This window comes from Phascolarctos cinereus, unplaced genomic scaffold (assembly GCF_003287225.1).
Source record: "Phascolarctos cinereus isolate Bilbo 61053 unplaced genomic scaffold, phaCin_HiC Scaffold_2;HRSCAF=192, whole genome shotgun sequence".
In the NCBI taxonomy this organism is placed as follows: Eukaryota; Metazoa; Chordata; class Mammalia; order Diprotodontia; family Phascolarctidae; genus Phascolarctos; species Phascolarctos cinereus.
This window is the reverse complement of record NW_027555625.1, coordinates 51,872,193-51,884,351: the sequence shown is the minus strand read 5'-3', so window position 1 is coordinate 51,884,351 and position 12,159 is coordinate 51,872,193. Positions and strand designations below refer to the sequence as shown.

Below are 12,159 nucleotides of genomic sequence, written 5' to 3'. Positions count from 1 at the left end.
TGCTCCAAGTGTGAAGATGCATCTGGCAGCTTGTGTAGACTAAGATGGACTGGCCGGGGAGAGAGACTGGAGGTGGGGGGGGGGCGGCGCAATCAGGAGCTGCTGCTGCCACTGTCCAGACATGAGGTAATAAGGGCCAGAATGAGGGAGGCGGCAGAACTAGAGAATGGAAAGGCAGGGATGGATTCGAGAGAGGCTGCACCGGAAGAATGGATAGAACTTGGTGACTGAGCACAGGATTGGGGGTGCAGGGGGCAAGGCAAAGGAAGGATGCCAAGATGACAGCACATGGGGCTGCAAGCCTGAGTGGCTGGGAGAAGGGGGTGATCTCACCGATGAAAGGAAAGACAGGAGGGGGAGGATCTTGGGGGCCAGCTTGGGTGCGGCTACCAAAGATGACAAATCCCATTTTCATCTTTCCAGGTTCTCTATTTTCCTAAACAAGGATACATCCCCATTTCCACCTGACTCCCAGGACCCCCGAAAGGTTAAATAAGAATGACTCACACTTCTCTAGCACTTTGAGGTCAATTTGTTGTTGTTCAGTAATGTCTGACTGTTTGTGACCCCATTGACCTTGTCTATGGGGTTTTCTAGACAAAGATACTAGAGTAGTTTTTCATTTCTCCAGTGTGTCCCCATTTTCCAGATAAGGAACTGAGGCAAATAGGGGTTAAGTGACTTGCCCAGGGTCACACAACTAGTAAGTGTCTGAGCCTGGATTTGAACTCAGATCTTCCTGACTCCATTGCACCACCCAGCTTCCCCTTGAGGTCTGTTGGTCAGTCAATAAACATTTTTAAGCACCTACTATGTGCAAAGGTCTTTAATACTCACAAAGCACTATAATCCCATGAGAAAACTAGTAATGACAGTATTATCCCTATTTTACAGACAAGGAAACTGAGGCTAAAATTGTATACATACATCATTGTTTGCCTGTTGTTTCCCCCATTAGAATGTAAACTCCTCATAGGCAGCGAATCCCCATTTTTTATTTTCTTTGTATCCGGAGTACTCAGCACAGTACCTGGTACATAGCAAGCACTTAATAAATACCTGTCACCTGATTTGTTGACTGACTAAATGACTAAGGCAGGATAAAAGCTAGTCAGTTGTGAGGCTAGATGAAATTCAGTCTTTCCTGACCTCAAGGACAGTGGTTTTCCCACTGTGTCAGAACACCACCACCTCTCAAGTCCTCTGGGGATGCGTGATGACAGCGGTCCTGGGTAAGATGTTCAATATGGCAGAAATTCCCATGGTGAGGAAGCATGGGGAGCCTAAAGGCCAGTCACACAGATGGACAGACAGACAGACACACACACACACACACACACACACACAAACACACAGTATTTTTTCCATCTTAAGACCTTTCGACAGATGAATGACCCTTCTGTCTTTCAGATGGTCAAGACAGACTTGAGCCCGAGCCTGGCCTCATCCCCCTGCCAAGGCAGGTATAATTAAGACTCTTATTTGGGCAAGACCCACTCAGCTTGGCACAACTTTAGGAAGTAGAGGCCTCAGACTACAAAGACAACAGCAGTTGCCTTCAAGACACTGTCAGGGGAAACAATGTATCCAAAGACACTGACATTCTATCAGGGGAAACAATGTATCCATTGACAAATACAAAGTAGATGCAGGAGATGGGGGGGCTGTGGAAGCTGGAGGAACCAGCAAAGGCCTCAGGAAGAAAGGGACAGGAGCTGAGCTTTGAAGGAAACTGAAGATTCTAAGAGAGGATGGGGAAGAGGGAGGGCATTCCGGGCATGAGGAACAGCCTGGGCAAAGGCAGCAGAGGTGGGAGATGCAAGGACACCGATGAGAAATGGCAACTGAGGCCCACTTGGCTGGAACAGAGAGGGCATGAAGGGGAATCATTTGTAATAAGCCCCAAAGACAGGTAGGAGCCAGACTGGCCACACAAAATTTTTTTGTTTGATGCTAGAGGGAAATAAAAGCCACCAGAGCTATCTGTGCAGAGAAATTACATGGTCAGACATGTACTTTGGCAGCTCCTTGGGGGATGGATTGGAAATGGGGAGGCTTGAGGCAAGGAGGTTATTCCTATAAGCCTAGGTGAGAGGCCTAAACTGACTTGATTCCAACGATCCAGGGCCCACAGAGGAAGCCCCCTCCAAGGTTCCCCTGAGTATCTAAAGCTCTAAGATACCACTTACACATCCCCCCCCTCAAACCCAACCCACAATATCCTGGCCATTCTCCTGGCCGCACTGCTGTGGGAGCCCAGCACATGGTCCACATTCTCCTGAGACTCCCAGCATCCTAAGCCAAGCAGAGGGAACTGGGAGAAAGAAACAGAGGCATCCTTAATGGACTAATCAGCCTTCTAGGAACTAGAGATAAGACACAATTAGTGAAGAAGGGCTATATTTTAATCCTGATTGCATCATCAAAAAAAGGAAAAAAAAAGGCTGAATTGTCTAGCCTAGAGTGGGGGAGATTTGTGGGAACATGGTGTCCACACCTCTCATTTTACAAATGAGGAAAGTGAGGCCTGGGAGTTTGGGTGCTCAATAAATCACCTTTTAATTAGACACTTGCAGGGAACTGCGCTTTTCTACCAGATGTTACCACTTTACAGCTGAAAGAAATAAGGGCCAGAAAAGTAGACACCACATGGGATTGACACAGTACAGGTTCCAATACCAGCTCAGAGTTTATTTACATGACCATGGACAAATTACTTAATCTTTCTTGGCCCCAAGTTTTCTAATTTGTAAAATGAAGGAGGTGGGCCTGAGAGCCTCTAAGCTCCCTCTCAGCTCCCAGTCCGTGAAACTGTGATTCTGAGCACAGTTTGAGGGTAAATAGGTGGGGAGCAGCATTATTGCTCTTACCACTGAGCTACCCTGCCAAGCCCTCCTCCCCACACTCCATCCTCCGCTGGCGGGTGTGTGCCAAGCTCTGTTACTTTTTAGAGTCAGCCCCACACTGACCCCAGGAATGTCCCCTTCCCTCTAAGGGACGTAGGCCAGGTACATGAGAAAGAGCAGGACCCCAGGGCCAGGGGCTTCAGAGTTTCTGGGCCCTGCCCAGTGACTCACCCTCAGTCAGCAAGCTGAGCTCACAAATGCGCCTTTGTCACCAAGAGGGGAGAGAGAAGGGAGGAGAGGAGGCCAGGCCCAGAGTCCTCCCTGGCCGGCAACCTCCCTTCAGCCTTTGTGCAACTGATCTCTTTCCCAGTTCCAGCCCTTCCTCTCCTTTCTTCTCTTTCCGCTCTGAAAGTCTGCCAGGGGTGGGGAATGAAGATTCACAGGAGAAGCTGCCTGTCCTTCTCGGAAGGCAGCACACTCATGAAAGGAGCAAAAGCTTGGGAGGCAGAGACCTGGATCGGGCTCTTGGCCTTGCTATTCTACACTTGGACAAGTCCCATCCAGCCTCTGTCTGCCTCTATAAAATCAGGGAGCAAAATTCGATGATCTCTACAATTTCTTTGCTTACTATGTGCAGGGCACAGGTGCTAAGGGCTAAAGACACAAGACAAGTGAAAAAGATAGTCCCTGCCCTCAGAGAGCTTATATTCTAATAGGGGAAGAGGAGAGGGAAAGTCAAGAGCAAAGGTCAGTGAGCACAGATAGCCTGACTTCTTCATAAAGCGGTGGCCCCAGGGAGGAACTCCCCAATCAGAGGAGGGGACACAGGGCCAGAGGCATCTTCAATGCAGCCATAGATGAGGTCAGAGAGTCGGGGGCTGAGGAACAATTCCCCAGCAGGTTTGCTTCTTAGGGCAATGACCCAGGGCACTTCACTCATCCTTGCCTGGTGCCCTCCCAGGCTCCCTTTTGGACAGGAGGAGGTGAGGCTCCCTGCTTCCCCCAAACCTTTACTCTAGGCCCCACAGGTAGATATGGATCAGACTGCACTCCAGGGTTCTGAGCTGAGCCCCACATACCAGGGAACCCAACTGTATTCTGGGACATCCCCAGACACTAGAAACTTTACACTAATCTCTTAGGCAGGCTCCATAGTTTACAAAGCACTTTCACATACATTATTAACCCATCTGATCCTCAAAAAACAGTATAGAAGAAAGAACACTGACTCTGGAGAGCATGGGTTCAAATCCCACCTTTAATACTTACTAGTGATGTGGCCTTGGGCCAGTCACTGAAGCAGCTAGGCTGGGCTTTGGTTAACTCGAGTAAAAGAGAAGATTGGATGAACTGTCTCACCCTTCTGTATCTGTGATCTCTGTGTCTGTTCTGTGAGGCAAGCAGGGCAGGCAGGAATCATTATCCCCATTGTACAGATTAGGAAGCTGAAGTGCAAAGTCAAGTGACTTACCCAAGGTCATACATCATATAGTGGATAGAGGGCTGGTCCTGGTGTCAGGGACCTGACCAGAGTGATAGGACCTGAGTTCAAATCCAGTCTCAGATACTTTCTAGCTATGTGAACCTGGGCAAGTCACTTAACCCCTATTTGCCTCAGTTTTCTCAACAGTAAAATGGGGATCATAATAGCACCCATCTCACAGGTTTGTTGTGAGGATCAAAGGAGATAATATTTGTAAAGAACTTAGCACAGTGCTTGGCACATAGTAGGTGCTTAATAAATACTGGTCCCTTCCCCCTGCTACATAGTGAGTGCTTAATAAGTACATGTTGACACATCAATGAATGGTTGAATGAATGAAGAAGAGAGAGGGTGCATCCCCCAGCATTGTCCTTGAAGGCCAATCTGGGGGAAGGTAGTGAATGACCCCCCCACCTCATCTTTCCCTGCTTCCATTCCTACTCGAAGTATGGGCTAAGCCCTTCAGCCCCACAGAGTGGGGATGATACCATTAGAACTGCACCAGCAGCAAGGGAAAGCAGGAATACAGGAGGTGAAAGGGAAGGCTCCACTAAGGAACTGGGGCCAGTCAGGCAGCAATGTGATGGGTCACATTTGCTCTACTGGAAAGTGGAGCTCCCTGGGCTGACGCCCTCCCCTCCACATATTTGGCCCTGCTGGTTTACTGCCCTGCACTGCTGTTCACTGATATTCCTAAAACATCAATGTAACCGCATCAGTCATCAGCTCAAGAGGCTTCAGTGGCTCCCTATTGCTTCTAGGAAAAAATACAGACTTCCCTGTGTATCAGCTGAAGCCCTTTACAATCTGGTTCTGACTCATTTTCAGTGTCATTTCACAGTCTGCCCCATCCTGTACTCTATGTTCCAGCCAAACTGATTTAACTTGCTATTCCCCATGGATGACATTCCTCCCACCTCCTTGTCTTTGCACTGTCTGTCCTCCATGCCCGGATCACTCTCTCTCCTTGGCTGTACCTTACAGGACGCCCAGCTTCCTTCAAAGCACAGCTCAGGTGCACCTCCTACAGGAAGTCTTTCCTGATTCCCCCAGTAATCGATGCTCTTCCCTAGAGTCAGAAGACTCATCTTTCTGAGTTTAAATCTGGCCTCAAATACTTGCTAGCTGTGTGACCCCGGACAAGTCACTTTGCCCTGTTTGCCTCAATTTCCTCATGTGTAAAATGAGTTGGAAAGCAAATGGCAAAGCACTCTGGTATCTCTGCCAAGAAAACACCAAATGGGGTCAACAAAGAATAGGACACGACTAAAACAACCAAACAGCACCAATTGACTAGGGAAGTGTTGCTCTCCCCCTCGAACATGCCACAAGTGCATTTTCATGGACAGTGCCTCAACCCAATGGAATGAGGACAGGTATTGCTTCAGGTATCTTAACATAGTAGAAGATGCTGCCTTGCTATGTATGATCTAAAGTCCCTTTCAGCCCTGATAGTCTGTATTTTAAGACTTCTACATCTTGATATTCAAAGACCAGAGCATCAAAGGAATATAGATTTAGATCTAAAAGGACCTTGGGGTCCCTCAGGTCCACCCCTCCCTGCTTCATTTTATAGCTGAGGAAACCGAAGAAACGTGAACTACAGGGACTTCCTCAAGGTCACACAGCTATGTATCTCAGGTGGGATTTGAACCTCAGTCTTCCCAACTCCAAGAGCAGAGTTCTAATGACTACTTAATAAGAGGCAATCAGGGCTTGCAGTACCCCTCACACCTCTGTGGACACATGCTCCAGGGAGAAGGGCCATTGCCTTGCTGAGAGATTTAGGGCAAGTCCTGGCCTCGAAGACCATAGGGGAAAGGTTGGCAATTCAGTCTTTAGGAGGTGACAAGGCCGAGCACAACTAGGCATTAGGAGCCACACCTGGCTCTGTGGGTGCCCTCAATGGGTATCATCACACTCATCATGGCAGGTGCCCATGTCCTATGTCTAGCTTGGCTACTACCCTGCTGCTCTGTGCATTTTGACCTCTGGTTCTAAATGCATTGGGTGGTGTGGGGGTTGGGGGGTGAGGTTATAAGGGAATTCCATGGGCAAGTAGAGGGCTAGTGACTAGATCTTTTCTGGGAAAAGCTTAAGAGTCCTCTTCAAACCAGTGGAATGCCCTTCCCAGGCTGACCTCTCAGCCTCCTGCTCTGGTCCACAGGTTAGGACCCGTTCTGATCCGGTGAATCCAGCCCCCTGCCTTGCTCCCTTGTGCCAGGGGGAGGCTGTTTTTCATCTTCCCCACAAGCTCAGAAGTTTCCTCTGCAGGGGGTTGGGGGGGGGAGGCAAGGAACAGGGAGAAGGTGAGCCAGGGGCCAGCGCTCCATGAGGACATTAGCCAACCAGTGTCAGATCTTCCACCAGATGCTGCTTTTCGAGACTCTAGCAGCTGTGGAACTCATAAACCTACTCACTGCTGGGCCAGGGGGACGGGCACCGCCAGGGTTCACATTTTCCTCTCTGGGCTGGAAAAAGCCAGCAGTGGGCAGTGGCCCCAGTGGAGCTCAGCAGCAGCTGCTAGGGAGTGTGGGGGGGGAGGAAGGGGGAGTCCTGCCAGCAGCTCTCCCAACCTGAGCTCTCCCTGCCCAGCTTAACCCCCTCCCCACAGTGTCTCACCTTCCTCAATTGTCTTCTCTCCCACTCGTTACTGGGATGCTCTCACCCTCCCCTTCTTGGCTCTTAACTAGAAATCTGTTGTGGTTTTTTTTCTTTTGGCCTATTAGAGAGAAAAGTGTTGCAAATTGTACCAAAGGGCATGAAATATTTACGAAATAAAGAGCTTTTAGCAGGGGGGCCTGTAAGTAGCCCTCCCAGTTGGGGATCTGTTAGTTACAGGCAGAGGCAACCTTGGGGAGCTAATCAAATTTCAGGGTGATCATGCTACTTGGAGAGGGGGCTGGGAAAAGAGAGAATTGCTCCTCGGGAGGAAAAGGCAAAATTGCCCAGCTTGGACCAGCTGCAGTCCCCCATCGTGCCCATAGGCAATGCCAGCGCTCCTTGCACAGCTGGAGGTGGGGAGCAGAATTAGGCTGGCAGGCTCTAACTAGAGTGGCTGAAGCAGGATAGCTGCCCCAGCGGGTAGATTTCTTTCTATTCTTTAAGGGGGTGGGAAGGAATCTGCTCTTCTCCCCACCCAGATGCTACCAGCATCACAGCCCTCTGTTCAGAGATAGGTCTGTTCACCATCCTCTCCACATACTTGGCAACTTTCAGGCCATCCCCATTCTCATTGCCTTTCCAAATTCCGCCTCAAGTCCCATTTCTGAGAGGCAGCTGTGGGGGGATGGGGACAGCATGAGAGGCCTGGGTTCAAATTTCAGCTCTGACACTTACAAGCTATGCAAGCACAGGTGAGTCGCTGAGGGCACTAATACTTGCCCAGAGCTATTGTAAATCTTGAGGTAGTAGAATCGATGTGAGTTGTAATTACTCTTACTAGTATCATGCGTTTGGAATTGGAAGGCACCTCCAAGGCCATGGAATCCAGTTCTCTTATTTTAGAAATTAGGAAACAGAGAAAGTGATAGGGCCAGGATTCAAAGCCAGCTTCTCTGACTCCAAATCTAGCCTCTTCTTTCCACTGTGCTCAGCTGTCCCCATTTCCCATCCAACATCAATGTGCTTCCTTACAATGTCCACTCATCACTCCCACTTCTGCTCTCCAGGGCCAAGACGAATAAAAAGACTCATCCATGCGACAGCCTTCTGAACACCTGAAGACATCTCAGCCACCCCTGTAAGCCTCTTCTTCATGTTGCACAGTTGCGGATGCTTCACTCAATCCACAAGGGCCCTTATCTCAATTTTGGTCACCCATAACTGGCTGTCCTCCCAGCTTATCAATATCCTCTAAAATGAGCCACTCAGACCTGGACCCAGTACTCCAGTTGTGGTCTGACCACTGACTCCTCCATCTGTCTCTGGTTCTCTTCCTCCTTGAAACTCACAGAAATCCTTGTTCATATCCCTCAATACTTGAAGAGGTCAGTGATTTCATTAGTCGGAGTGGGGCGGGAGAGGGGAGGTGGTAGGGATGGGGGAAGGAAGGATGGAAGCAAGCATTTATCAAGTGAGTATTAGTGCGAGACATTTTTACAAATATTATCTCATTTGATCCTCATAACAACCCTGGGAGGGAGGGGCTATTATTAGCCTTGTTTTACAGTTCAGGTAACTGAGGCAGACCAAAGTTGACTTGCTCAGGGTCACACAGCAAGTGCCTGAGGCTGGATTTGAACTCAGATCTTCCTGACTCCAACCCCTGCACCCAATTCACATCACAACCCAGCCATGCCTTCTCACCATTGACCATGTCTCTCCGTAAATCCTCCCCTACACAATCCTCCATCTTCTTTATCTGTTTCATGCTCATCCCTTAGGGGCTGCCCAGCTATTGACCTTCACCTTAACACATGCTCCTCCTCCATGAATCCTACATGGCCCTGACAAAATGTCTTCATTCCATGCAGTTGGACAGGAGACCCACTGGGTTAGTTCATTAGCATCAGGGATGATGAGCTTGGTCCAGGAACCTCATTTGGCATCTACCTCATGTCTTTTCCCTAGCTGGAGGGCAGAACTGTGTTCTAAATGTTCCCTGGAACATCCTGAAGACCTAGAAAGGAGGCCACTGGCAAGTGACCCTCTCTGGCAAGCTGGTGTGCTTAGCTCAGCCTTGGCCAGTGGCTTCAGCACAGAACTTCTGCCCTGGGCTTCACTTGTAGGCCATGCCCCCTTCCTGAAGGGCACTCTCCTCACTTCTCAGAATATTTATCTCCCTTTAAGGTTCATCCCAGGTGTCATCTCCTCTGAGAAGCTTTCCTTGATTCTCTCAGCTAAAAATGCACTCTCCCTCCTCAATTTCCCCAAGATGACTGTTTCATGGGGGGGAAATGGTCACCAGGAATAACCTACTGCCTTTTCTTTCCTGTGAGCAGAGTTCATGGAGCCTGTAGTCCATCGGTACCATCAAGCTTCTAGAAGCAGAGGAGGGCATGTGACATTCTGGGGGAGCCCTGAGCCCTGAGCACTTGGGTGGAGGAATGCCAAACATCCCCCTTCCCCCATTCCCAACCAGCTGCTTCCCAACCAAACCAAATGGAGGTTCAGCTCTTTCCTCACCTCTGATGCTGTGTTTGGTGGGCCCCAGGAACCAGGGTAAGAGCAGCAGGAAAAGTAGATAAATGAATGACAGACCATTGACCCGGAACAGGCAGGCTGAGGAAGGAAAGAGAAAGAGCAGATTAGGTCTGGGCACCGAGGAAGAGCAGGTCAGGAGCCTGGCCAGGCTCTGGTCAGCCTCAGTCCCCTCCAGGAGAAAAGGGGTGGGGGTGGGGCAAGGTGAGCTTTAAAATCTGCAAATAGAAACGTGTTCTCCCTTCATTGTTTTTGCTTTTTAAAAGTTGTTTGAATTTGCATTTCTAAAACCACCCTCAATAAGTGATGGTGAACTTGGACAGATCTCCTTTAGGATGGGTTGCTGTGTGGATCTTCAGCCTTTCAAAGGTCCAACTCTTGCTCTATAATATCGATGGAAAAAGTATTAAACATTGCTTTATTATTTGATAACACCTACAATTTGGAAAAGGCCAATGAGGGAATTTGTTTTGTTTGGCTAGATGCGTTTGTATTGGTTGAGTTTTTCTTGCTTTCTCAATGGGGAGGGAGGGAATGACAGAGGTGGGAGAGAGAGAATTCAAACCTGAAAATAAAATAATTATTGAATTTAACAATTTTATTCAACATTCAACTCATGGCATCACATGCTCATTGTTGGGGATAGAAATGTAACAGTCTCTTCCCTTAAGGAACTTACATTGTACTGGGGAAGGGGGGCAAGGGGGGCAGGGAAGGACATGCATTCTTAGAAAGCCTCATATGATTTTAGCTGTTGATTTGAATTTTAAAACAATTTTAATCACATTAAGGTAGCTAGCACTTATATATCACTTTAAGGTTCTCAACATGCTTTGCAAATATTATCTCATTTTTTCTTTACAACAACCTGGGAAGGAGTTAGATGCTATTATGATCCCCATTTTACATATGAAGAAACCGAGGCAGGCAGCGATTAAGTGGCAAGGTCACACAGCTAGGACGTCCAAGGTGGGATTTGAACTCAAGTCTTCTTGACTCCAAATCTACCATTCTATCTACCGTGCCACCTAGTTGCCTAATATAACAGCTAATCGATATAATAATAGCTAACATTTGCAGAGCACTTTATAAATATCTCATCATTTGATCTTCAAACAACCCTGTGAGGGAGGTCCTATTATTATCCCCATTTTACAGAAGAGGAAACAGAGAATGTTAGAAGTTAAGTGACTTGCCCAGAGCTTCACAGCTAGTAAATGTCTAAGGCAGGTTTCAAACCCGGGGATCCATGAAGCCAAGGCCAACACTTTATCCACTAACCCACGAAGTGCTGTATTCTACTGAAGTCACAGAATCCATCTCTTCATATAAGCATATGATTTTTATAGTTTTTCTTGGACAAAATTTATTATATTGAAAGTTTTATAAATATGGAAACATTTCTGGCATCAATTCTGCTAGTAACTATAATGAACATTTTTTACAGAGAGCAAAACAAAGCTTTCTTATTTTTTCCATCTGTATCATAGAGTAAAAGTCAGAACTCTGAAAGACTTAAAAAGTTCTGATTAGCACAACGACCCACCACAATTCAGAGGACTCATGATGAAGCATGCTGCCTACCTCCTGATAGAGAGATAATGGCATCAGAAGGCAGACTGAGGCACACACACACACACACACACACACACACACACATATACTATTTGGACATGGCCAATGGCGGGATTTGTTTTGCTTGACTATACATGTTTGTAATATTTCTGTTTGTAAGAAGGGAGGGGCAGTAGTACAGACCTGAAAACAAAATAAAATAGAATTTTTAAAAAATAAGAATAAAAGTTGGAAGTAATATCAGAAATCTTCTAGACCAGAGGTGTTAAACACACAGCACACAACAGTCCCTCCTCCAACCAGATTAAAATGTAATTGGGAAATATTTTATGAAATAAACATGTGATACAACATAGATAATGTTAATTTGTTGTTTTCTAAGTCAATATGATCTTTATTTATGTTAAATGGACCATTTCTATGTGAGTTGGACACCACTTGTTCATAGAACAAAGATGGATGTCAGACACCTTCTATTGACTCATAGGCCAATGGCCCGACAGGCCTATTATCCCTTGATCACCCTCACCTCCCACTCCCTGGCCTAGAAAGGCATCTTCACCAACAGATTGCACTCAGCCCAGTCCCATGGCAATAGCAGGGCTCATCAGGAGCAAGTCAAGAGACGGCGCTGAAGACAACCTGGCTGAGGTCACTTCCTCTTCCTTGATATTTCTCCCTCTCCCCACCCCCAAATTCAGAGTGTGAGCAGCTGAGGCTTTCTGGGTCTCTCTCCCCAATAAGAAATTTAGGAAATCTGGAGGCATTGTGAAGAGGTGAAATTGGGGGAAGAATTCACTTGGCTCTCTAACACCTTCACCAAAGCCCCCAGGTAGGAGGCCACCAAAAAGTCTGGGGCATGAGATAACAGCACAGTGACAACTCTCCTTGACATTTTACTGGAGGAGGGGTCCTGGACTAGAATGCTGGGAGGTAGATAAGAACAAGTATTATTATCTGGACTTTACTGTTAGGGAAACCTTGGCCCAGAGATTAAGTCTGGGGAGGAGGATCTTCAGCCTTGAGGCTACATCTGTCCCTCTAGGTCCCCAAGCGTGGCCCTCTGACTGAATCTAAACTTCAAAGAGCAGATCCTAACGTTCCCCACCCCTG

General features: G+C 47.6%; 1 protein-coding gene across 4 annotated transcripts in view; it reads right to left on the bottom strand.

The window, feature by feature from the left end:
• Positions 1-12,159, bottom strand: part of PIEZO1 (piezo type mechanosensitive ion channel component 1 (Er blood group)) — a 173,349-nt gene that overhangs the window by 89,373 nt on the left and 71,817 nt on the right. For 3 of the 4 annotated variants that reach the window (XM_020989160.2, XM_078149384.1, XM_078149383.1), the window contains exon 2: positions 9,457-9,552. The exons of the other annotated variant lie outside the window; for it this stretch is intronic. In XM_020989160.2, coding sequence (XP_020844819.1) covers positions 9,457-9,552 — 96 coding nt within the window. The remainder of the gene's footprint in view (positions 1-9,456; positions 9,553-12,159) is intronic. 4 annotated transcript variants of the gene reach the window in all.